At 43.7% G+C, this 26,885-nt stretch overlaps 2 protein-coding genes across 5 annotated transcripts in view; one reads left to right on the top strand and one right to left on the bottom strand.

Annotated features, from left to right (window-relative positions):
- Window positions 1-6,573, bottom strand: part of LOC128329023 (charged multivesicular body protein 3) — a 30,025-nt gene extending 23,452 nt beyond the window's left edge. The window contains exons 1-3 of one of the 3 annotated variants that reach the window (XM_053259405.1): window positions 6,434-6,573; window positions 5,263-5,535; window positions 438-577 (exon numbers count right to left, since the gene is read on the bottom strand). In XM_053259405.1, coding sequence (XP_053115380.1) covers window positions 438-577; window positions 5,263-5,488 — 366 coding nt within the window. In that variant the 5' untranslated portion in view covers window positions 5,489-5,535; window positions 6,434-6,573. Of the gene's footprint in view, window positions 1-437; window positions 578-5,262; window positions 5,536-6,150; window positions 6,300-6,433 lie in introns of those variants that run through there. The other 2 variants (XM_053259404.1, XM_053259410.1) reach the window with 2 other exon arrangements.
- Window positions 6,574-6,593: 20 nt separating this feature from the next.
- Window positions 6,594-26,885, top strand: part of RMND5A (required for meiotic nuclear division 5 homolog A) — a 49,551-nt gene continuing 29,259 nt past the window's right edge. The window contains exons 1-4 of one of the 2 annotated variants that reach the window (XM_053259411.1): window positions 6,594-7,137; window positions 10,637-11,032; window positions 12,058-12,280; window positions 18,685-18,827. In XM_053259411.1, the coding sequence (XP_053115386.1) occupies window positions 12,139-12,280; window positions 18,685-18,827 (285 nt within the window). In that variant the 5' untranslated portion in view covers window positions 6,594-7,137; window positions 10,637-11,032; window positions 12,058-12,138. Of the gene's footprint in view, window positions 7,138-10,636; window positions 11,033-12,057; window positions 12,281-12,445; window positions 12,802-18,684; window positions 18,828-26,885 lie in introns of those variants that run through there. The other variant, XM_053259412.1, reaches the window with a different exon arrangement.

Genomic DNA, 26,885 nt, shown 5'->3' with positions numbered 1-26,885 from the left:
GTTATCACTTAAAAGCAGGCCAAGCTTTTCAGGGCTGATGGAATTTACTTCACAGACTTTGGCAACAATATCTGTCTGAATGATCTTTGATTTGGGCTACTAGGTTTGCTACGGTTTCCAATGGTTTAGTGGGGTTAGGTGAGCTAAGCAGCCTGCTTCCTGTAGTGCTGGGAGTCAGATACAGACCACAGCCAGGGAACAAGCAAAGCGGATTCCCCACATGCTCCCCGCTACCCCACCCTTAAGAGGTCAAGGGTGTAAGCACTCACGGGCCATTCCATCTCAGGAGCAGGTGTGATAGCTACTCCCCCCAAATGGTGGTGGCCAACTGCTTGAAGCACGCTATACACTGAGTTTCTAGTGATTGCCAATTTGAACTTGGTAATGTGAGCTGATTCAGAGGTGACTTTTACTTTTAAAAAGAACTTATTGAATACCTGTACAAGCCAGATACCATCCTTTGTATCTTCTACCAGCTCATAAAAGTGCATTTCACCACTGAAGTTTGTGCTAGAAACAGATTCAGAGGCTTCCTCTTCTTTGAGAGCAGAGTAAAGTTCGCCCTCCATGAGATCTCCTAAATAAGGATGAAGAAACACCAATTAAACCAAACTCCATAGGTCACAACAGTCAAAAGGATGCTGGCACAAAAGCAGAGGAGGCATTGGCAAGGATTGTTGATTATCTTTTTTTAAAGAGTTGAGCAAGAACTCAAATTCAAACGTGAATGAAAAAGGTCAGTCCTTTGCTACAGCATAGTTTTCTCAGTTGCAAAGTAGGATTTCTTTTTCGATGCTGCAGTTGATTTAGGTTTTCCTACCTGTTCATCTCCACCACATACCAATCCTATTATACCTTCTTAATCTCTAAATTGCATATAAATTGCAGAGTGATTGTCACCATGTTCAAAGATAGTACCCTCCTCCTTTCTGTGCACTGAATGATGAAATCTATTCAGGTTGTGTGTGTTTTTTAAAATAAACTCTTCCACCTGTGTTTTCTGAAGTTTCAGCAATTATTTTTATCGCTCTTCTACAGGAGTGTCTATGCAAAGGACTGGATATGAATGCTAAGTCAGGATCCAAAGGAGGGACCATGCACAATCAGAAATTTTGCTTGCTATTTTCAACACAGCAGTTCTCATCCAATCTGGTTGAATGAGGAAATATGTGGCTCTTTTCTGCTCATCTATATCCCATTTTAGCACCCAATCAATCCTATGCTTGTTTACTTGGAAGTAGAAACCACCAATGCAAGATTATTTCTCCCTGTGGAAAAGTTTGTTTCTAAAAATACATTGTTTCATAAAATTAACAACATAATGAATAGGAACATAGGAAGCGACCTTATACAGAGTCAGACCATTTGTCCATCTAGCTCAGTACTGTCCACACTGACAGTGGCTTGGCAGTGGCTTCTCCAAAGTTTCAGGCAGGAGTCTTTCCCAATCCCAGTCCTGACTGGAGATGCCAGGGAGGGAACTTGGGACCTTCTGTATGTAAAGCAGATGCTCTACCATAGCAGTGGAACTGGGCAGTTTCAATGATGTAATTCATTTTCCTCAGACAATGAAAGCCCTACCACTTTCAGTCCATGCACTCAATCACTGTGTGAAAGGGAGTGGAACTGTGGCTGTTGGTCTGGCCCCCAACCTCTGAACGTCTGCTGGAGCTGCCTACTGCACTCTATGCATTCAGTAAGTGGGAGCCCAGTTTCAAACATTTTTGTATGAGGCAGATTACTTGGACCCCAATTAATCTGGCTTCTGGTTTTCAGATAGAATCTGCTTTAGTTGCCTTGGTGGATAACCTGTGCTAGGAAATGGACAGAGGGAGCCCCCAATGGTTCTCCTGGACTTTTCAGCAACTTTTGATCTCACTATCCATTATAATTTTCTGGGTTGCCTGGCTAGGACTGGACTAGATGGTACCATTTTACAGGGGCTCTAGGTGTTCTGGAGGGCAGGTCCTAGAAGGTAGTGCAGGGAGATTGCTGCTCTATTCTGCAGCTTTTGACTTATGGGCTCTGCAAGACTATACTGTTAACTTATACATGAGACCACTCAGTGAGATTCTCCAGAGATTTAGAGCATGGTGCCGTCAATATGCTGATGACACCCAACTCTCTCTTGTTGCTATCTAACTCCAGGGAGGTACTGAAGGCTCTGAACTGGTGTCTAAGGTCAGTGAGGGACTAGATGTGGGCAAACACAGGCTTAATATAGGCTTAATATAGACAAATCGGAGATGCTCTAATACATAATCTTCACTGGCTTCCAATTAGTTTCCGATCCTGATTCAATATGACCTGTTGAGCCCTAAAGGACCTAGGGTCAGGAAACATTATCTCTTCCGCATGAGCCTACCCATTCTCTGAGCTCTCTAGTGGCAGTTTTGCTATGTATTTCCCTGCCATCTAAGTTGAAATGGGTGAGTACACAGGGCAGGATGTACCCAGGCTCTGGAATTCTCTTCATCTCTTCCACTCCTGGCATTGTGTAAATACCATTTTTTCCTTCCAGAAAGCATACGAGAGTGGGGCAAACTGAGTGAAACTGTGTGTAATATGTTGCTGTTTCTGTGCTGCATTTATCTCAGTCTTTTTCATTTTTACTTGAAATGAAATTTCATGATTTGATCATGATATTTTATTATTGTTAGATTTTACTTAAATTTTGTTACTGGACTTGAATGTTTGTAAAAAAGGCAGGTTGGATAAAAAGTTTTTAAAACAAACAACACATTTATAAACTTGAAGATATCAGGCAACTTCACCTGCCAGTTTCTCTGCTTTTCCAGCATATACTCACACACCATCACTGAAACTGTATTATGTATATGGAACGTTGCCACTGTATTCACCTACAAAATTATGACCCTCTTCTAAGACCCATTTCTGCAACCAAAAGGAGGCAGATCACTGAATTATCTCCCCTCATCCTGACTATAAATATCTTACATAAGCACACATACAATTACACAATCATTTGCAATTTCTGTTAATTGGACATCAACATCAATATGGTTTATTTATTTGTCTATTCCCACAGTTTATTTGTTTAGATAAAGTACTGATTGTAGATTTTTATGTGCACTATTACCATGCAAACAGTAATGGTAGCTTATGCATAGACTTTATTTTTTAGTATGAGGGCCACAAAGCAAAGGTAGTTATGTGTCAAGGGTAATGATGTTTGGGGACTAAATGATTAGGATTACACCAGAAGCTAATGATCAAACTCTAGTAAAGTATCCTAGAGCCACTTTCATGTGGAGTAGGAAGAGGGATAGTACACAAGACAGATACCCTTTGCAGGCCCCAGTCAAACTAGTGACAGGCCCTAGTGCCTCTTCCACTGGGAAAATAATGGAAAGGGACAGTGCTAACTACAGATCAGAACAGGAGTTTTCCTGAGATGATCATCTGGGAAGACAGAAAATACTATCTTTGTGCATTAGTTAGTACAGAACTGTGTGTCCAGGACCACAAAAAAGTTAATTAGTCTTGCTAATTTCTCTCATTTCACTGCGCTTTTACTTTTGGTAGACCAATGTGTTTTTATGCAACCAAGGAACTAGTGGGCAGAGATGGCGATTCTGTCTTCCTAGATTATCATCCCAGGAAACAATACCAGTGTTACCGATTGTATTTATACACACATGGAATAGATGGTGGGATAATAAGATATTGTTGATGGAGCAATGTATTGTTATGACATGAGTGTAAGCCTGCCTCTACAAACCCCCTGCCTCTACAAACCTCATCCCAGGAAACAATACCAGTGTTACCGATTGTATTTATACACACATGGAATAGATGGTGGGATAATAAGATATTGTTGATGGAGCAATGTATTGTTATGACATGAGTGTAAACCTTCTTATTGTATCTGGTCTTTGACTGAAATATCACTATTACACAGCATCAGTGTTGAAGGACTATGTTTAAAGAGATAGGAACATAGGAAGCTGCCATATACTGAGTCAGTCTATCTAGCTCAGTATTGTTTTCACAGACTGGCAGCAGCTTCTCCAAGGTTGCAGGCAGGAATTTCCCTCAGTCCTATCCCATCCCCGAGTTACAGTACTACCTGCATATACTCCATAACTTTGTGGGTTTCCAAATCCTTGTGTGTAAATCTTTGTAGATATATGATGTACAAACAACCACTTTGTATATAATTGTGCTTTGGCAATGTACTGTATGCTTTGGTAGTTTGTTGGTTCAATTAAAAAATTCTTGTCCTATTAAAAAAAAAAATTCTTGTCCTATCTTGGAGAAGCCAGGGAGGAAACTTGGCACCTTCTGCTCTTCCCAGAGCAGCTCCATCCCCTGAAGGGAATATCTTACAGTGCTCACATTTCTAGTCTCCCATTCATATGCAACAAGGGCAGATCCTGCTTAGCTAAGGGGGCAAGTCATGCATGCTACCACAAGACCAGCTCTCCTCTCCGTTTTAAAAAAGTTTTTAAAGAGTGTTTATTTTGAAGTAGCTAGACTTTCAATAATCTTTTCAGCCTGCAAACAGAAAACTAACATTCAGGCATATTAATACTTTTTAAATATACATAAATACTTTGTTTCTGGATGGAGCATCTTTCAATTATTTCTTTTTTGAACAGTTTATTGTACTGACTAGAATCTTATGCACATTTGCCTGGGAGTAAATTCCACTGAATTTAGTTGGATGCACTTCCAAATAAGCATATACACATGAATCACAATGTAAGTATTCTAATATTGTTAGATAGCCTAGCAAAAAGGGATGTAGATTCTGATTAGAAAGTGTAGCCAATGGAGGCAGTAATGAAGATTTGTCATGCTAGTGGTCAATGCATGTCAAACAGCACATATTCCCATGTATGCCATTTTTTAGTATTTGAAGCACATACAGGATCCAACAACAATAGATTCTGTCTCCTGATAATTTTATGGCCGCTTTTGGACAAGATCTCTCTCTTCCCTCTTTACTGTTGTGCAGTATGTTCCATGCCAGCCTGCTGCTGCTCTACACCCCAGAGGTGGCCACATTTCAGCAATTCTCTCTATACTCTCTGGATGCATTTCAAGCTTGAGGTCACTCTTTAAATTACTGAGAACCTTTATGTAGCATTACTCCCTACTAATCTTTCTTCATGGACTTACTATTACACAATAAAATGATTCTAGATATTTAACAATGGGAAAACCCATTCTGGGGGTAGGGGGGAAAGACAGCAATTCTGAAAGGTAGCAATGTCTGTAAATGTATACTTGGCTTACCTGACTTCTCAACCAGCTCCCTGACATCTTTCTTTTCCAGAAGCCCTGAATATCCAAGTCCCCTGCATTCCAAAATGGTCTTCAGTTTTTTGAAGCTCAGTGCCACAGGGTCCACCAACTGGGTGGCAAAGAAGCCAGTTTCATACCACACAATGGCCTCAAAAAACCTGGCCAGGACAAACAGGACCAAAAAATAAAGAAGCAAGAAAAACAGCTTCAGCCACATCTTCCCTCTGTGTGGGTTTCTGACTCTCCGCAGAGAGCCAATCAATCCTACAAGAGAGACAGAAGAGTAATGCCCCGATGGAGAAAAGAACCGAAGCCACACATTCATACGAAACGTCCCTGACTTTGTTGCTACTGTCAGAGTCTATCTCCTTTTCTGTCCTACAGAGGATTATATCAGAGCTGATGGAAGGAAAGAAAGAGAACGGGGGAGGGTGGAATCACCCCGACAGGCTGAGGCAGAGACACACCGGGACAGGCAACACTGGTTTTGAGGTCCAATGCGAGCACCTGAATTAGGGGAGGGGGGCCACCCTGGAAAAACAGTATTTTTGGGATGCCTGATGGATGCCCAGACGAGAAGGGGGATTGGCACTGAGGAGGGGCGAGCGCGGCGGGGGGGACTCGGGTGCTTATCGGGTGGGGAAGGGAGATTGGTGGTGGCTGATGTCCCGCCAGGGTGCTCCTGCTGGAATGGAGGTGGGGTAACTTTGTGCTGAGGACCCCAAAGCCGACATTATTTTTATATCACTGAGTGGGGGTGGGGGAGAGAAGAGGCGCGCACAGGAGGGCAGGGGCGGGGGCTTCAGCTGGGACTGGAAGGGCGCCGCCTGAAGGTGGGCGCCGGGGCGAGACAAAGGGCCGGGACGCCTCGCTTTTTACCCCTTCCCGGGCTGACGGCGGCCCTACTCCTTCTGTGGGGGCCGCCAGCGGCGGGGATGTTGTGGTTGGGTTTCTCCGGGCCCCGTCGTCGTCTCCCCGCGACAGAGCCTAGCCAGAACCGGAGGAGACATAACAAGTGACGTCTACAGCCGCGGACAGCAGCGAGGGGAGGGGGGCAGAGGAGGCGCGAGGCCCCTCTGTGGGCGACCCGCGGCGCCTTCCCGCCCCGCCCTCGGCCCTGCCGCGCGAAGGCTTGGGCGGGGGAGGGGGGGGAGTTGTTTACCTTCCAAGCCTGCCCGCCCCTCAGCTTGAAGGGACTCATTCTAGCGTGGCCGCGGCAGGCCTCAGCTGCTCGCCTGACGTTCCAGAGTGACTCCCCGGCTACCCCTCCCGCTGGTGAGGAGCGGAGCAGCCCCCTCCTTTTCGCCCCGCCCCCTTTTGGTTACTGACACCGAGGCGAAGAGAAGAGCCGCCCGGACGGAGCAGCGACGCGTGGTGGGGATTCGGCTGTCACGCGCCACTCTTGCCCGCGGATCTGTGCAGCTCTGCCCGAAACTTGTTTAGGCGGAAGTGAACACCACTACATTCAATGGCGAGTTACTTCCTGGTAGCACTGGACTGGACTCGGGAGCACTAAGATGCATTCATGAGAAAAATCTGCAAGCAAGCCTTGGAAGGTTTATCTGTGGTATTTTTCAAAGGGTAAAAGACTAAGATCATATTTGCCAAGGGGAGTGGGGACGAACAGTGTGTGTTTATATCGGGTCCACCGCCCCTCCCAAACCTATAAATAAATCACACAGTCACCACCACAATGAATTTCACGCATCTAATTTTTTGGCGTAGAAGAGTACCGAAGAGCTTGAGCCGCGAACTAAGAATTCAGCTCTTCGCCATAGACTCATTCGATGACTTTGAACACGGTCCTTTCAGCATCGGCGCCAGCATCTACAACCAAGGGGATCATAAAACTGACTTATCATACAGGTTATGTGAAGCACTTTGAACCCTAAAGAGTATTATTTATAGAGGCATTTAGAAGAAAGGTGTTAAATGTTTGTGTGTATGTATAAATAAATAAAATGCCACAATTGTCCAACGCATTAGGATGTCATGCTTATGCAATTTTTAAAGTTAAAGGCATCAAGCATCAACATTTTCAAAGAACAGGCCCTAATAATGATTAACACTTTGCATTTTGCTGCCAAGAGACATCTCTAGAAGTGGTTCACATAATTGCATGTGAATCCTACAAATGCATCTCACACACTTCAGTTGGATTCCATCCAAACAATTTACGTTCAAAAGGATCTGCTTGGAACAAGATTGTCCACCAGTACTATACTTAACAGCAAAGAGTCTTGTGGAACCTTAAAGACTAACAAGTATATTGTAATCATAAGTTGTCATGGACTACAGTACACTTCTTCAAATGCAGGTATAATGTTGGCAGATATAGAGAAAAATGTAAACAATTGTAACAGTTGGACCAATTGCCCATACAGTACCAAAAAATTCTACAAAATCTTAGTTAGTTTTTAAGGTGACACAAGGGTCTGTTGTGTTTGGTGAAACATGGCTTACACCTCTGGTCACAGAATGTCATTTTATTCATTCAGTGTTGCTCAATATACTGTATATATTTCTCCTCCTCTTAGCAGCCCCTTATGGTATGGAATATGCAGTATCAGCAGTCTAGAAGACACAGAATGGGAGCTAGTGATTATGGCCTAAGGCCAGCATGGAGCAGGGATTTAGATGACAATGATGTTTGAGTTGGTAGAGGTGCTGTTTTGACAGGCAAGTAGTGGCATTAATTAGTAAATTATTATTATCGATCTTTATATACTACTTTTCACCAACAAAGTTCTCAAAAACGGTTTACATAACAAATAAAATGAAAAGATGATTCCCTGTCCCAGGAGGCTCACAGACCAGCAAACAGCCACTGGAGAGCTGCTATGCTGGGTTGAATAGCAACAGTTGCTTCCCTACTGCTAAATATAAAAGAACCAGCTCTTTGAAAGGTGCCTCCTTGTCCTGAATTGTTTGGGGTGTCTAAGCTCGTTGGAAAATTTTTATTTTTCATTTTTGCTCCATAAGCAGGTGAATCACTTTGGAAAGAGACTTTCCAAAGGATATTTCAGAAGCATTATCTTTATCTATTCAGATCGAGGTGGGAGATCAAGTTGCAGTTTTCACAGAATTTGTGAAAGATCACAGAATTGCAAAGCTGATCTTTAAACAAGTACGAAGTCTGCCAAAACCAGGCACCTCAAAATGGCTGTGTACTAGTGGTGCCACTGGCTGAATCCAGCCTGGATTTGGCTTTTGACGTACTACCACAAACTAACAAAACGTCAGTATTTTTGTTTAGGAGTGCTGATGGACACCCTGTGCTGCATCTGAATTCAGTACATGCACAACTACCTTGGAACAAGCTGAAGTGGGTGAAGGGCAGCAAGAACCATCTTCCTGTGGTTTTTCCGCACACTGAAATGTTTGAACAACCAGTCTGAGCATATTCTCCAGAGAAGTGGGGTGGGGGATTTGACTTCTATATCGTGCTACTAATTCACATATTTTATACTGTAAGATATTTAATACTACCCTTTAGCAACATTTCTATAGGATATGGCTTGCTTTCCCTTTCTTTACCAGAGATACTCCCCCGTTCTTTCCCCTCAAAGAGAATAACTAATTGGAATGTAGTTTATTTTCTTTATATTAACTATACAGAACAGGATCTAATAATTAAAGTCAATAACTATACAAGTAAAGTGAGTTTAAAGAGATACTTAACAGCTTTCTTTGGATGTTTAAAATAGAGCCTGCTACTATGGTATCACTCCACCACACACATGTTCACTGAACATGCAAACAAGGTCTCAGACATGTGAGGACGATTATCCTCTCCCAAACTAGTTTTTCCAGCAGATTGCAAACCCTCAATGCATGAACAAACACAAAAGAATTCTTTTATCTCAGGATTAAATATTAGTATATTCACTTAGGTGTTTGCTCATATTACCAACAAATCCTACATTTTGATGATGTTCAATGCATGTACAGTAGTACAACTCCTATCTGTACCCTACATTTGAGGGACCTCTACCCAGATTCACATTTAAAGTCAATACTTGTACAGCCATTCAGAAAAATACATATAGCATAATGTCTGAATAGAGATCATGTATGATTGCATGTATAACTCCCAGCACAGTACCTCCAGTGACTGTTGTTGGTGTTTATCTTATGTTTCTTTTTAGATTGTGAGCCCTTTGGGGACAGGGTTCCTTGTTATTTTTTTGTGTAAACTGCCCTGAGCCATTTTTGGAAGGGCGCTATAGAAATCAATCAATCAATCAATCAAATAAACAAACAAACTCTCTGTGTACTGTGTACACACACATAGATATGTAAGCACATACAATTATCCATGTTATGTTCAGTACATATACAGTAATACACTTCCTATTTGTACTTTGCATTTGAAGGGACCTGAACTTAGTTTCTCTTTTAAAATGAACAGTCCTTCACACAAAAATAAGTGCATGTGCACAAACACCTGTATATATGGGCAATGTAGTGTCTAAATAGGGCTCTGTTTTTCAACCTTTCATGATAATCATAGGATATATTATTCCAATATCCTAGGTGGATATGGGATTTTAGTATTTCTAGTCAGTCCTGGGAATTTAAACAACTAGCATTGTCCTGGGTAACTGGGACAGGCCCCATAACAAGATCTAATTCTATAGATCAGGTTGTGTGTTTAAGTGAATAAACAAGCATAGGACTGTGGTGCGTTTAACTGAATAAACAAGCATAGGACTGTGCTGCTGCACCTTGTGTGCGAGTAGTAGTGGTAATTTTAGACTGAGTCCTTTGGTGACAGGCATCAATTGTATTTATTATTTCTCGATGTAAACCGTTTTGGAAACTTTTGTTGAAAGGCTGTATATAAATATTTGTTGTAGTGGTTTATCATAGGAGAAGACTTAGAGGTGTGCTTTTTCGTTTGTTATATGAAATTCTGTTTGTGTCCCTTAAACTTTTGTTGCATCTGCCTGTACGTTGCATCTGCCTGTCTTTTCTATTTCGATTGGGCTACTCTTGGTTTTTGTTTTGCTAAAGTCCTTGTAAAGTATGTCACCTAAAGGAGGGAGAAGAAGAATAAAGTTGTGACAAGAGAAGGATATATAATTGGTTAAATTGGGTCAAAGTGTATCAAAAAGGATGGAGTAGAAAAGAGCAATCTTCTGCATGATTACTCAGAAATAAGTTCCATTGTGTTCAGTAGGGCTTATTCCCTATTAAATGTTTTGGATTGGCGCCTAGAAGTATGACATCATTGACTTGTGACTCTCTAGCTGTGTGTGTATCGAGCTATCTCCAAAGTAGGAATGCAATACCGCCACGAACCTGTCGACCTGGCTTAGTATCTTTAAAATCTACTAGTGATTAATAAGTATTATTTTTACAGTGAGGCCCCAGTCGACGGAAACCGAAGTCATGGCAAAAGGACCCCGAGTCGTCGCTTCCGCTTCTCATCGCTTTGCCACTGACCTCGTCATAGTAAACAAACCCGCCACGCCCTCTCCCACGCTGGCTATCCCGCCTGCCTAATCAGGCAGGCAAGCGCGGCACAAACAGTGTTTACTACGAAGGAAATCCCACTGACTTGAGACTTAACTCCCGAGTAAATCAACTTCTTAGAATAGAGGAGTCATAGATATCCAAGCTGTTGCCTGACTCGAAAACACTTAAGCAGCGAAGAACCATAGTGACAAGAAAATCCAGAGCGACGCTGCCTGGTGTTGTATGGAGACAGGACCTTTCGGTTCTTACAGACCCGTTTTCCCTTCTCTCCAGTGAACGTGTGAGTTGCGATTAGAGAACAATGCAAAAGTTAAGGATTTTAGAGTGGCTGTAATTGGTTAGTAGTGTGTGTCCTCTCCCCCCTCCCCCGCGACAGTTAAAGGTAGCGGCAAAAACGGGACTTTGTGTTTATGTTGTATAAAAATTGTATTTTTTAAAAAGTGTTTTAAACAGTTGTCCTGTTTAACGTAACATAGTCCATTGACTGGAGGTGGGGGCCGTGGCTAAGAGAGAATCTGACTTACAATAGTCCTTAACATTTAAGGACTTAAATGTTGTCCACTGTTAACATTGCATGATAAAGGCGGGGCTGAGGGCGGTTTGCGTTTTCAGCCAAAATAGCCAAGGCTGCAAAGGTCAACTCGCTCCAGTTGTCCCTTCAGATTCCCTCCCAGCGCTCAATTACGTGCAGGAGCCTTGTGCTCCATTGACTTGCCTAGAGGGACGCGTTGTATTCTTAAATGTTTAGCTACGGGTACGAACCCCTCTCCTCCCCCCCAAGCATTTGAAGAACTCCCTTTCTCGCCAAACCTAATTATCCATATACCAAATTTTTCTCCCCACACCTAAACAAAAAGTCTTGCTCCTCAGGCTTTCCCATTGTTTTCACCTCTATTAACTCCAAAAGGTTAACCTTTTTAAAACACAGAGACCTGAGTTGGAAACCACACTAACAACTGTCTTCGCTAATCGCTGCTACTTTTTGCAGGAGGGGAGAGGGGATACTCTGCTGTCTAGTCACAGCTACGCTCCATTATTTCTATGGGCAACTCTTAATACCGCCCCAGGAAGACAACTCCCCATCCCCGGTTTCCAAACGGTACTCGGGAGTTAGCTTTGTATGTAAGTCTGTCATTAAAAGTCTATGCGTGCAACCAATCAACCTTACCACTCTCTCTTGAGAGCTTCTAGGCTGTCTTGCTCGCTGCCTGTGTCGCATCTCCAACCTTTCCGTGAAAAGGACCCCGCCTGTCTTAGCGCTGCCTGCAAAAACAACAACCAGCCAACCTTCCTACCTTCTCACAGGTTCTCCGTCGAGCTTCGTCCGGCTGCCCAGAAGGGTCGTGCTTGCTCGGCGGGCGGGCGGGCGCCGGGGAGGACGAGGCGATGGACCAGTGCGTGACGGTAGAGCGTGAGCTGGAGAAGGTGCTGCAGAAGTTCTTGGGCCACGGACAGCTGTGCGAGCGGAGCCTGGAGGAGCTGATCCAGTACGTGGCGGGACTGCGCCGCGAGATCCTCCAGAGCGAGAGTATGTGTCTCCCCATCTGCCCCCCTCCTCCCATAACCAGGGTTGCTACTTGTCCTTTCTCTTCTCTCTCTCTCCCTCCCTCTGTCTCTTGAATGGTAATCCTGCCCTGTCTGTGCCTTTAAAAGCGGCCTGAAGTTTCTCCACCGCTATGGGCCATTTCACACATCGCATAGCAACACACTCGGGTCTGTGCTCTCCTGAGAGCAGCGCCAGTCTCGCATCTCTGACAAGTGTACTTGTACAGTATGCGAGTTTTTAGACATCTCTTTGTTGCATTTTATGTTTTTTAGATTAGAAGTTCTTGGGGAAACGTTGCAGTTAATGTGTGACTAAATGCTGTATTGCCATATCAAGGGAAGTTTCTTGTGCTAGACTTGTAGATGTCTGACAGCGGATAAAGGAGTGGGCCAGTTAAAAAAAGAAAAGGTGCCAACCCTATACAGACCCCCCAACCTGTAGTTGCAACAAGTTTCTTCCTTGCAACACCCCTGTGTGAGCTTGTCCTTATCTTCTTAGCCTTTGTGAGTATTCTCCTTTCTCTAAGTTTGCTTATTGTCATGGAACCCAAGCTGCATTCTGCCTATGTCTTAGGAGTTCTGTTCTCACATCTAGTTTGACCAAGTTCCCTAATGGTTATTTTGTAAGTGGAAACAAACCCTCTTTCTTTTGCTCCCTTTAGAGTGCCGTATGGATCAATTCTGGTTGTCTGTGTTCTAGTATTGCTTATTGGAGCATGCCCTCAGAGCCCTAGGGTCTATGTTTAGGTTGCTGTAGACTTCTCCTCCTCCTTACCTTTGTACAAAGGATCAGTTTCTGGAAACTTGTCACTGTTTCTCATGTTTAATAACAAGAGGAGACACTTTCTCTAACCTTTCCCCAGACAATAGTAGTAGAAGGAAGGAAATGCAGACATAGATATGACAATTCACTTAATATTAACTTGCCAGGATATGATACATGGGTGTTAGCATCTCCTGTCAAACTCAGCACTTCGGTCAACAACTAGTCTTTGTGGAGGGCTGCTTTGAGAACTGAGAGAGAGGTGCAGGGCCAGAGCTTCATTCTCCAGTTTCTAAAGTTGTTAGCAAGTTTGGTTGCTACAGATGCGCTTTTCTTCATGCCTCTAGGCTGCTAGTTGGAGGACCTACTAGTTTGTGTCCTTCAAGTCTGGATTCGGTTCGGGTTCCTATTCCACACACTTAAAACTAAGATGAATTTGAAATGGGCAGCAATGCAGGTTTTATTCCTTTGGCCAATGTCAGTCAGACTTATACAGATGTTCTATTGGCAAAACAACTGCTGCTGTAGTTTAGGAGATGTTGTTTCTTGAACAACTATTGGTATGATGTTCTTGTCTTATGTGGAGGAACTATACTCCCCTTTTCTCTATAGTTGATTTTGTTGTTCATTGAATACAAAGTGCTACCCACTACGTTAACCTGGTTATCACTGAGGACCATAGTTTGGAGAGGAACCTGGAGCCTGAAGTCTGGGAGGAAAATAACTGAGATGCAAAAGACAATGTTTTGTTCTCACAGTTGGGACAGTGATGAATCCTCTCAGCCTTCTTTGCCATCTTCTAATTGTATGTTGAGGAATACAAAAGGAAGCATTAGTCAGTTTCCACATTGGTGGATATGTTTACTATGTCACACTGAGTAATGATAGAATTAGGTGGCTCCTAAGGAACAACCTGGAGAGCAAAGGTTAATGAAGTCCACAATAACAGGTTTGCTGGCTATCTCATAACTGCAGTCTTACATACAGTTGGTACAGACACATGAATTCTGTGGAAATGGATGTGACTATAATTAAGTGCATCACTGGAATCTTGCACAGAAGGATTAAGCATTTTATTTGAAAGCAATATTAACAATTTCATTGCCACTTAGACCCAAGTAAATGTGTTTAGCTTGAGCTTCTGTTTACTTCTCATATGGTTTTAAAGGAGCTTTTAAAATTAAAGACTGAGAAGAGGAGACTGAACACTTCAGAGTTAAAGGCAGAACTGTACAACCCCCATAATATGACAGTTGTCAGTAATGCACAAAGTAGGTGTAGCTCCACATATCTAAAAGCCCCCATGTGGTCATCTGAGGGAGTGTGAAAGATTGCTGGCAAGTTTGCAGCCTGGCAGGACTTGCATGATGGCATCAGTTTTATGAACTTGCACTTCGACATGGGGGCTGTCGGCATTTCCCTTGCTATTTGCATGACTAGTTAATATGTGGGAGCTTGCATCAACAGCTCCCACATAGAGTTGGCAGGTCACACAAAGAGAAAGGTGGAGGAGGGCTTTTCAACATCTGAACTGAGACTCAATCACTGAGAGGTGCGGTGAATGCTTGTTGAAGGCATGGGAAGAAAGGAGGGATTATTTACTCAATATGCTAGTGAATTTAGAGGCAGATGACATTGCAGCTTTAATAAACTGTTAAATGCAAACATAGGCAGTAGAAAAAACCAGACAATAGGGGAAACATCCAGCCGATTGGAAAATTATTTTCAGCAGCACAGAACCTCCTCTGAAGCAGTACATGAGGATATAATGGACATTTGGAGGCATGGTTTGTGGGGCGGTTTTTCTCTTCTCATTATTTCTGCTCTTAAATGCTGATCTGGATGCTAGCATTTGAGACCCTCCCTGCTTCTGCAGTGTCTTAAGATTAGTTATTGTTTTCCATAGTTTCTTTTCTTTTTTCTTGAAGTTTTGGTTACTGTTATCCCGAAACCCTTTGCACTTTATGGTGTTCAAACAGTGAGGGTTGCAAGAAGTGAGTGCAGTCCTTTTTGGAGAGGAGGCAAATACAATCTATGCCTGTCTTGTCCTGGGATGTGTCATAAGGCAGAGGACTGCTCTGCTTATCACATCTTCTCTTCTAGAGGCAAGAAGGATAAGGCAAGCTACACTGAGCAACCTCCTCTTTCATCAAGGCTTTCAGGTGTTTTGCCTTTTTGATGTAGACTTTACCGCCCTTACAATGGGTTGTTTCAACCCCCAATCCTCAGATAGCATGAAAGGATGCTCTCAGATAGTGAAAAAGGTGCCCCCAGATTAAGCCAGGAAGAAAAGATCTGTACGACATATTCACATTCATTTGGCAGAAAATCCTGTTGATTTTTATAGAGTTTGCTTGAGCTGAAGACCCATTGAAAGTTGTTCCTTTCCCATCTTGTGTGTGAGAACACACAAAGTCTTATGACTGGAACTGACCCTGAGGGCCTTTGCAGCCACTGCACCACAATATAGGTGCTCATCATTATCAGCACATAAGAACAGACTCCATAATACTAGTCTCTCCTTAATGCTCTCTGTTTGCCAGCTGCCCTTTCTGGGTTATGGAAGTGATGATACCTCTTCTTAGACCTATTTTATTTATTAAAATAGATGCTATTTTATTCCCTCTCTTAGGTTTTTTTAAAAACTATCTTAAAACTTACTTATTTAGAGAGGCTTTTTAATGTTTTACTATAGCCTAATGGATTTTTAATTTTAATTGGTTTTTTTTAAATTGTTCAACATTGTGTTTTTGTTTTGTTAAATTTTATACTACTTCTACTGTTGTGATCAGTATTCTACTGGAGGGGAGGGATATAAATAAACAAACAGACCATTGCTATTGTTCTCAGCATTTGATGTACCCACAGAGCCACTGTTGTATCTTGTGGTGCTGTAGAAACGTAATCCAGTTCTGCACAAACTCCTCAACCAGCCTTGCTTCCAACTGAGGTTGAAGGTCCTTGAGCTATTGTGGACTTAGGCCAGTGGCACTGCAATCAAGTGCTCCTTCTGCCAGCTACCTTATGCTGGTCATCCAGTCTGTCACTTTCTGTATCTTTTTTTATTATTACACAAGCTGCCTCTGTCCCTCATATTGGTATCGGGAATCACAGGGGCTGTGCCAGATTGCTATTTTATTCCCCATATCTCATAATATTTGTTTTAGAGCTTAATCTATAAACAGATCCCTTTATTAATTGTAAGTTCGTTGCTCACTAATGAAGTTGTCAAAAGGAGTGGTGAATAGAGGCTCTCTTGGATTCAGGGAATGTCTCTCTCTGTCCCTTTCCCCCTTCTGGTTCAGAATTTTTGTTGTACAGTGAGCAGCAGTCCCTTCCTACCAACTCAGGCAGCTGCTGTCAGGCTCCATTTGCTGTCTGTGGCAGGTTGGCTGTTGGGATGAGGATAGCTGTGAGCCCTTTCCTGGCTGCTCCTCACTATCTACTGAAGAGAAGAGATCTAGGTGGTGTTAGAAGGGGTGTAGGCTTATCTCCTTCCCTTTTATGAGGGCTATGAAACCACAAGAAAACACCTTGCTCTTATGAGCTTGGTAGGCCTAATCCTCTGTTTGAGGCCATGTACATTCACCTTCATAAAGCACTATGTCAGAGATCGGTAACCTTTCAGAAGTGGTGTGCCAAGACTTTGTTGATTCACTTTAATTTAATTTAATTTAATGTTTGTATGTAATGATGCATTTTAATGTTTAGAAGGACTCTCTCTCTCTCATTCATATTAAGCTATTGTCTGTAAAGTAAATAATGCTTTTAACATGATTAATAAACTTAATTTAAAATAAGACCTTACTAGTTTTATGTAATCCTTGCCCTTGCCCCATATGTCCTGCTTTCCTGTTGCTGGCAGGAAGGAAGGATGGAGCAGAGCAGGGGCTTGATGTTTCCATCGCTCCCATCAGGGGGATTAGAGCACATTGGTGGCAGAGGCAGAGCAAGTGGAGAAGGAAGAGTGGTGGCGCAGTGGACCATGCCAAAGGACCAGGACCTCTTCTCTTCTCATGACAGGAGCAGCAGTAACTGCGGTGACCTCCTTCTTCCTTGTTGTGTGCATGGGCTCCAGAGCCAATCTATGTACCAGGTACCAGCACAGCCAGCTCCCAGTGCACATGGCATGGCTACTGCTGCCCAGCCAGGGGAAGAGTGGCTGTACAATAGTAGCAGCAGAATCCACAGTGCCTACCCTGTCTCCTACCTGCCTCCTAACCTGCCTCCACAGTAGCTCCATTGGGTCTCTTCCTTCTCTGCCAGCCACTCCACCATCCCCATTGGCTTCTCTTGGCATCCACTGAGTACAGCGCAGGGAGGTGCAATGGCAAGGGACTCAGGGCATGGCCACAATTTGCCTTATTCTAAAGACAGTCCTGATTTGACTAGCAATGTGTCATTCAGAATCCTCTTGTGTGCCGCCACTTTTGCCACATGTGCCATTGGTTGCTGATGCCTGCACTAAGTGTTCTGTCTCACCCTGAGAAGTGATGCCTTTTGGGGATATAACAATCTTTGCAGTCCTACATAGGGGAAATACTGTTTATTTCTTAATTAGTGTGATTGGACAGGGTCCATCAAAGGGAAACTGGAGTTTCCTAGCCATCTGTAAAATTATCTCAGAACGGCCCTGTCCAGTTTCCATTCTTCTACCTTCTTGGTCTCGCAAGTCTTGAAAGAGTTGGAAATGTCTCTCTCTCTCCAAAACCCAGATGCTACTGAGAGTCTCATGTGTAAGAGTGACCACAATTCTTGTGTGTTGTCCCACTAATAAATGTGTGAATTTTACAAGGCCATTCTTGAGCCCTATTCATACATCATGTTCAATGTACATATAATATGTGTATAGTATGCATATGATTCCTGATCTGTACAAATGATTTGTATTTTTAGGAGTTCCAATCTCTGTGTTGACATTTATATACAAAACAAAAAGGTAATTCACTAGTGCAGAAAATAAGTACATTTATTAAAAAGGCAATTGTATTTTGAGCTATGTGCTCTTCATCAGAGGAAAAGAATATGAAAATAACACTGCTTGGGAGAACATGAAAACAACCCTTTCCTTGATACTTTCTGCACTAGTGTATTACTTTGTTTTTGGTACTACACCCCACCCTTGACATTTATATACAGTCATATACATGAATTTTGGCACTCACATGAAAATATGCCAGTGCAGGCAGACAGCTACATCTGCATATAACATGTGAACAACCCTCGGAAGAGCTCCTTTTCCACGTAAGCCACACCAGTTTTCCTTTCAATTCATTGATGGTCTGAATCAATATACCAAGTATAGGGCTGCAGTGAACTTGAATTTCAAGCTGTAATTTCTGCTTGAATGTGTTCTGTAATTCAGTGTTCCATTCATGTTATAGATGTTAGCCAGTCTTATATCAATAACATTCCTTTACACTTTACAATGTATTCCTTCACAGATTGAAACTGTTTGAAAATGAAATTAAATTCTGGGATTTGATCTTGGTCTTCCTTTTGACTCTAGATTTCAAAAACATTGTTCCATATGTGTAATTTTGGTATATTTTCATATCTTCGGAATTTAGCATTTTTTTTTTAACAGTGTGACTAGTTCCTCTGCTTTCCTCTCTTCTGTCTAGATCAAGATGGAGATCTATCGGGGACGATATCACTTGTTATGACCCAGTGTTGTAAACGAATAAAGGACACCGTTCAGAAATTGGCCTCTGATCATAAGGACATTCATAGTAGTGTTTCTCGAGTTGGAAAAGCAATTGACAAGGTATTTATTGTATCAAAGTATTTGGGTGTTTTTAGTCTCTGTATTAAACACACTCTAAGGCAGTTCAGAATTTTTGATCATGTTTGACCTACACCTAGTTAGGAAGAGGGGAAAGTGATCGTGTGGGAGGCAGGTGCAGGCTCTGGTGCCATCATCCTACCCAGCACTTTTATCCAGCAAACTACTGAGGGTGGAGGAAATGCCTTTAGAGCCTGCATCTGCCTCCCACAGGATCACTTCCTCCTCTTACCTAGGTTGTAGATCACACATGATCAAAAAATTGGGAGTGCATACAGCTTGCGAAGCAAGGTAGGACACTTGTCCTGCCCATTTCATGGATGTGTGAACACCTTTCTATTTGAGTCACTCTGCTATTCAGGAAACCAGGACATGGTCCATTCCATACTGTGCTTTTGTGCAATGCCATGCCGTGTTCCCTTTAACAGGGATTCCCAGATGTTGTTCACTACAACTCCCAGAATCCCCAAGGAAAAGTCATTGCAGCTGGGGATTCTGGGAGTTGTAGTCAACAACGTCTGGGAATCCCTGTTAGAGGGAACACTGATGCCATGCTAATTTCAGTGCAGCTTGCATAACAGACTTCCTGTAGATTATGCCCTTCATGTTTTCAGGCTACGTTTTATGATTACATGTGTGAACACTATGCTGAACAAAGTGGTTAGCCTTCAGGTTCTAATGTGGTCATATACTGTGAATATAACGGTCTACTAGTACACCAGAGATCTCTAAGATGTTTGCTCATCATGCACCTAGGTCAGCTTGCTAATGAGGCCTAGTGGTAGACTGGGGGAGGAGGCAGCAGGGAGCATGCCACTGTCTCACTGGGCCTTGCCCTACTCGACTGGGCCTTGCCATGAACTGTCCCTGCTCTTGTTCATCAATCTGCTGCTGCTGCTGTTGTCCTTTTTCCTGTGCCTTTTGAAAAGATTCACACTCAGTGCCACCCCATTCTCCGCCCCCTATCTTCTCAAAAGGTAGGAAGACCCAGCACGAATAGCAGTGTGAGGAGGATGAACCTAAGTGGTGGTGGTTGCCAGCACCCGCCTAGTAAGGAGACATGGGCGAGAATTGACACTTGGTGTGCTTTATGTGCTGAGGGGCTTGAAAGAGGGAGATGGGGGTGTGGTGGGGAGCAGGCATTGGTGCACTGCGCACTGAAGACCTTAAGAAAAAGTGGAGGGAGGGATGCTGGGGAATTGGTACTTGACATGCTCTGTGTGCCACGTGGGGGCCAGTAGCTCATCATGCTGCCTCAGGTGCTGGTGGGACTTGGGCCGAGCTTGTATGTGTATATTCAGTTTTAGAAGGCATGCAAATTTTCAGCAGTTTTATGAAGCAAGTTAATCTTATGTGATTATTTTTCCCTATCAACACGTTTTGTATGCAATTCATTTAGTGCTTGTGTACTATTGTTTTTCCATGAAGTTAGTTCATTGTCAGATACTAAATAAATAGTAAGATTTGTCTTTGTTTTTCCTGATGAGATGCTATCATGGTGATTCTTCTCTGTTTGGGTTGGTATGATGGTTACCCCAAATAAGGTTCTGCCCCCAGAACCTTATAGACAGCTGATACACATTTAACAAGAGTGCTCCTTTAATCATGACTAAGAAGTCTGGGGTAGGCCACAGAATTGCACACTTCTTCTCTTCCTGATCCTCTTTCTTTCTCTGGTGTGAATTCCCCTCACTGATCTGCCCATTATCCATTATCTTGTGGAGGCAGGGAGGGTTAAGCGCCGTTACATGAAGGGCTGACTAAAACAGAAAGGAACACTGGAAAGAAGGAGCACCTTTTAAATTTTGGTCCACGCTCGTTGTAAAGAGACTTTACTTGGGAATATTTTGAAGTTCCTTCACTGGTTAAAAAAGAAACTGTGGCAAACACTTCGTAGTCCCCCGTTTTGGGGGACTATGAGGGCAAGGGCTGGACCTTCTGTTCAGTTATCAGATTAGGGAAGAGTTACTCAACAGTGGGGCTTCTGCTTAGTTAGTTGAGTTGTTTTTAGAATTGGGCTGAAATTACTGTAATGTGTTTGGGTTCATCTGGAGATGGGGAGACGGGGGCGCCTTTGAATGTGGGGCAGCTATCGGGGAATAGGAGTAACATTGTCAGGCCAGCAGGCCGTTCCAGGGGAAGGGTGGTCAGAAATTTAATTACTGTCTCTCCTTCCGGCTGTCCTGCCAGTTCTCTGACCTTGAAGAGCACTGCCAACAACTCACATAGCCTTATCCTGCTCCTCTGCAATGCCGGGTTGGTATAAAATAAACCTGAACTCATCCATGATTTGATTGTGGATGAAGGGGTCAACCTGGTATGTATTACTGAGACTTGGTTGGGAGAGGCTAGTGGCCCAGCTTGGGAACAGCCTCTCCCTCCAGGATATTCTGTAGAGGAGGGGACATAGGCAGGGAAGTGGAGTGGCTGTGGTCTATAAGGATAACATCTCCCTCACCCGGGTCCCTGTTAAGGTATCAGATCATATTGAATGTGTGCTTGGGTTTGGGGACCAGGGATAGTTCAGAACTTCTGTTGGTGTGCCAATCGCCCCGCTGCCCAACATAATCCCTTACTGAGCTCATGGACTTGGTCACGGAGCTCGCATTGGAGTCTCACAGACTTCTGGTACTGGGGGAACTCAGTGTCCATTTCGGAACCAATTTGTCCGGGGCAGCTCAGAAGTTCATAGCGGCCATGACAACTATGGGCCTATTCCAAGCAGTCTCTGGATCAACGCATATTGCAGGTCACACGCTTGATTTGGTCTTTTAGTCTGATCAGGGTGGTGTTCCATGGGTGGAGACTCCTGTGATCTCCCCATTGTCATGGATGGACCACCACCTGGTTAAGGTTATACTTATGACCGCTTCCCACCTCTGCAGGGGTGAAGGGCCTATAAGAATGATCCACTCAAAGAGGTTATTGGATCCAGTAGGATTCCAAGAAGCCTTTGAGGGATTTAATGTTGGCTCTGCTGGTGATCCTGTTGTTGCCCTGGTTGAGAATTGGAACAATTTGCTCACCAGGGCAGTAGACACAATTGCTCCTAAGCGTCCCCTCCGACCTGCCTCAAAATTGGCCCCTTGGTATACAGAAGAACTATGGGGGCTGGAGCGGCAAGGTAGGCGACTGGCGTGCAAATGGAGAAAGACTTGACTCGAATCCGACAGATTACGACACAGAGCATATTTAAAGATCTATGCTCAGGCAATACGTGAGGCAAAGAAGCAGTTCTTTTCTGCCCATATTGCTTCTGCGAGTTCACATCCAGTGGAGTTGTTCAGGGTTGTGAGATGACTAGTATCTGCCTCTCCTCCCCTGAATCAAAATTTGAAGTCATCATTGACCCGCTGTGAGGTTTTTATGAGTTTTTTGCAGATAAAATCTCTCAGATTCAAACCGACTTAGATTGAGACTCCATAATTAATTCGATGTCTGAACTGGAGGTGTCCAACAATTCCTCTTATGTGATTCGACTGGATCGGTTTCAGCTTGTGACTTCTGAGGATGTGGATAAGCTGCTTGGGGTGGTGAGGTCCACCACTTGTTCTCTTGACCCTTGTCCAACATGGCTTGTTCTATCTAGCAAGGAGACAGTCATAGGAGGTTTGGTGGAAATTATAAATGCCTCTCTAAGGAGGGGAGGTTGCCTCCTTCTCTTAAGGAGGCAATTATTAGACCGCTTTTAAAGAAACCTGCATTAGATCCCTCAGACTTGAGCAACTATAGGCCTGTCTCTTAACCTCCTGTGGCTGGTCAAGGTAATTGAGAGGGTGGTGGCCTCTTGGCTCCAGATGGTCTTGGAGGAAACTGATTATCTAGACCCATTTCAAACTGGTTTTCAGGCGGGCTACGAGGTGGAGACTGCCTTGGTCGGCCTGATGGATGATCTCCAATTGGGAATTGATAGAGGAAGTGTGACTCTGTTGGTCCTTTTGGATCTCTTGACTGCTTTCGATACTATCAACCATAGTATCCTTCTGGAACGTTTGAGGGTGTTGAACGTCTGAAGCACTGTTTTACGGTGGTTCTGCTCTTACCTTTCAGGTAGGTTCCAGATGGTGTCGATTGGAAATTGTTGCTCTTCAAAATCTGAGCTTAAATGTGGTGTCCCTCAAGGCTCCATACTCTCTCCAGTGCTCTTTAACATCTACATGAAACCGCTGGGAGAGATCTTAAGGGGATTTGGAGTGGGGTGATATCAGTATGCTGATGACCCCCAGCTCTACTTCTCCATGTCAACTTTTTCAGGAACTGGCATATCCTCCCTGAATACCTGCTTGGGAGCAGTAATGAGCTGGATGAGGGAGAATAAGCTGAGGCTGAATCCAGATAAGACGGAGGTACTTATTGTGCGGGGTCGGAACTCCAGACACAATTTTGATCTACCTGTTCTAGATGGGGTCACACTTTCCCAAAAGGAACAGGTTTGCACTTTGGGAGTACTTCTGGATCCACACCTCTCCCTGGTTTCTCAGGTTGAGGTGGTGGCCAGAGGTGCTTTCTGTCAACTTCGGTTGATATGCCAACTGTGTCCATTTCTGGAAATCAGTGACCTCAAAACAGTGGTACATATGTTGGTAACCTCCAGACTTGACTTCTGTAATGTGTTCTACGTGGGGCTGCCTTTGTACCTAGTCCGGAAACTTCAGTTGGTTCAGAATGCAGAAGCCAGGCTGGTCTCTGGGTCATCTCGGAGAGACCACATTACACCTCTGCTGATGGAGTTACACTGGCTGCCTATAGGTTTCCGGACAAAATACAAAATGCTAGTTATAAAAATAAAGCCCTAAACGGCTTGGGCCCTGGGTATTTCCTTCATTATGAGCCCCACTGTCCATTGCGGTCATCTGTGGAGGTCCATCTCCAGTTGCCGCTAGTTCATCTGGAGGCCACACAGAGACGGGCCTTCTTGGTTGCTGTCCCGGGACTATGGAATATGCTCTGTATTGAGATATGATCCTCCACATCTCTGATAATTTTTTAAAAATATTAAAAAAAACTTTTACTTTACTTTTATCTTTTTACTCAGGCTTTTTCAGCTTCTGGATAATTTATAGGTTTTAATTTTGTCTCATTTCTAAATTGTTAATTTTTATGTTTTTTATATGTGTGTTTAACTGTTTTATATTATTGTGAATCACCCAGAGACGCGAGTTTGGGGCAGTATGCAAGTGTGATGAATAAAATAAATAGAAACCGTGGTACAAAAAGATGCAAGGCCTGGTTGTCCGCACTAAATCAGTATCTTTTTATGTGGGAGGAATCTAAGTAATAAATATAAAATGCTGATTTAGATTGGCTATTTATTCTTGGTGATTTAAATCAGTTCATCCTAGGTGATAAACAACTGAAATAACTTTTAAATAAATAAAATTTCTAACGAGATAGAAATAGTACTCATCTAACTGAGCAAAGAGGCACTTTTTTTCAAGTGGTGATTCTCTTATTTTTTGCAAGGATAGAGGAACTGACCCTATCCAACACCAGCACAGCACCCCTCCAGTCTCTGTCGCTAGTGTCTACCTTGTGTTTTTGTTTTAAGATTGTGAACCCTTTGGGGACAGGGAATCATTTTGTTTGTTTTCTGTGTGAATAACTTTGTTTGAAAAAAATTGTTTGAATAATACAGATCCTTGACATGCTCCCGGTTATATTCACACAACTGGGCAATGCACATGCACAGCCACTGCCATCGGAAGACTTTCAAAGGTCCACACGATATTCTTGCTCTGCCCTGTGCGTATGTGTATCTGCTACCGTGTTTCCCCGAAAACAAGACAGTGTCTTATATTAATTTTAGCCCCCAAAAATGCACTAGGGCAATTAGTGGTACATCAGAAATTACTGCTAGGTCTTACTTTTGGGGTATGTCTTATTTTCGGGGAAACAGGGTAGGAGTGGCAGTTAGAGCATCCTTGGGAATCAGTTCATTTCCAGTCACTGCCACAGCAGCATTGGGAAGCAACAGCTCCAGTTCTTGAGAGTTTTTCTATCAAGGACCTGTGTGAGTGAGAGAGAGAGAGGTTTGTTTTAACTGTCCGTCTACCCCGACCCGAGTATCTGCAGTTGGTGAGGTTTTTTAGTGATGGGGGGTTCATCAATTTGGGGGGGTTCAGAGGTTTGATCTGCTTATTCCTCTTGGTGACCCTTGCTGACCTGTGTTCCCTCTAATAGGGTTTCCCAGATGTTGTTGACTACAACTCCCATAATCCCCAAGCAAAAGCCATTGCAGCTGGGGATTCTGGGAGTTGTAGTTAACAACATCTTAGAGGGAACACTGTTGCTGACCCTTGCTGTTCCTTGCCAATTTAAAATGCCTTTGAGTGATCTTGGGGTGGGGGATGGGTTCAAAAAATTTCCAGAGGTTCGATCTGCCCATTCTTTTTTGTGACTCTTGGCTACATTACAAGATTTTGGGGGGTGATTTTTAAAGCATTCTTGTTTTTTCCTTTTATTTTTAGTTCTTTTTGCGGTTGTGGTTCCCCTCACCCGCTGTTTCGCATAGACTTTAATGCCTCGCCAACTGCAAATTTGCCAATGGCGAGGTTTTGCCACAATGGAACCCTAGCAGTTGAAGAGGGATGATTATACATGACTGAAAACATTTAAATGTTGTGGAAAATGTAAGGCAACGTTGCCTACCTCAGACCAGCATGAACTTTGTTGTGTCTTGGTGAGAAACACAAAATTAACATGTGCAAGATTTGCCTGGGAATTACGGCTGAAAGATACCCTATCTAACTTGGCCTTGCATCTCTCTGTCGGCTGCAGCATCTGCGATGTCTGTTTGGAGGACGGCTGCTTAGACTTCGGTGCCCACCCTGCATCCGATGTCGACACCTAGTCTGACTGCGGAGGCTTTAATGGTGACTGCACAGTCAGTCTTGACAGTGAATACTTGTATGTTGAATCTACTCCTATTCACTCTGAAGGCACCATTGACTGAAGTGAAGAAGAAAGTCAAAAAGAAAGCTCTTGAGGACATTGCCTCGGCAAAGCCAAAGAAAAAGAAACACAGTCTTTGACATCACTGTTGAACGCCCACGTTGAAGCACATTACTGCTGCTTCAACCTTGAGGGTGACATTGATGGTACCATTGATCTCGACACCTGGCTAACAAGTTCCAACATCTACTGCTATAACTTATATAATTTATATGTGACCTGTTCACCAACTTGGACCTGTCTTCATGATTACTATCCACAAGGCAAGAGTTATGACGCTCATCTCTTGAAGTTTGCAGAGGAACCACCAGATGAAGGTGGACGTTACTTCTACCGCCCACTGGAGGTCAGGAGAATACCATCTCATACAGTGACACATACCATCACCTCCTCAACAGTGCTGACCCAGTTCAACAATCTGCACCAAGGCCTAAAACTTTACCACATATGGCAACGGATGTGGGGAAACCAATTTTACTAGCAGAAACAGAACTGTTAACAGCTACGAGGACACAGATGATAGCTACTGTCACATCAGTTTATACCTCCTCAATGCATGAACCCTCTAGGGAACTAGAAGAGGAAAGGACTGATGATTAGTGGTATGCATGGAACCAGCGCCTGCTGCTTTGAAGGTGGAGGGGGATATCTTTAGAGGATGGGGTGGTGGTGCTCTTACGCCTCCCACCACGTTTCCCCCGCTGGCCCTGTCTTTTAAAATGGTCCGGCAGGGTGGCAGCATACCTCCTTACCACCCCAGGACCTCGTCAAACCGGAAGTGCTTGGTGCACGAGTGCATGTGTGTACATGGGCACAACGTGTGCACGTGCACCAGGCATTTCTGCTTCCTCGGACTGGAAGTGCCTGTTGGTGCACACCAGGCACTTCCGGTCCAAGGAGGCATTGGGGTGGCAGGGAGGTACGCTGCCACCCTGCCGGACCATTTTAAAAGACAGTGCTGGCGGGGGAAACGCGACAGGAGGAGTAAGAGCACTTTCTCCCATCCTTAAAGCTATCCCCCATCCACCTTCGAACTGGCCAAACCCCCGGACATTCGAACCTGTTCAGAGGCCCATAAAAGGGCCTCTG

This window comes from Hemicordylus capensis, chromosome 6 (assembly GCF_027244095.1).
Source record: "Hemicordylus capensis ecotype Gifberg chromosome 6, rHemCap1.1.pri, whole genome shotgun sequence".
NCBI lineage: Eukaryota > Metazoa > Chordata > Lepidosauria > Squamata > Cordylidae > Hemicordylus > Hemicordylus capensis.
Note: the sequence above shows the minus strand (reverse complement) of the source record. Positions and strands in the feature narration are given on the sequence as shown.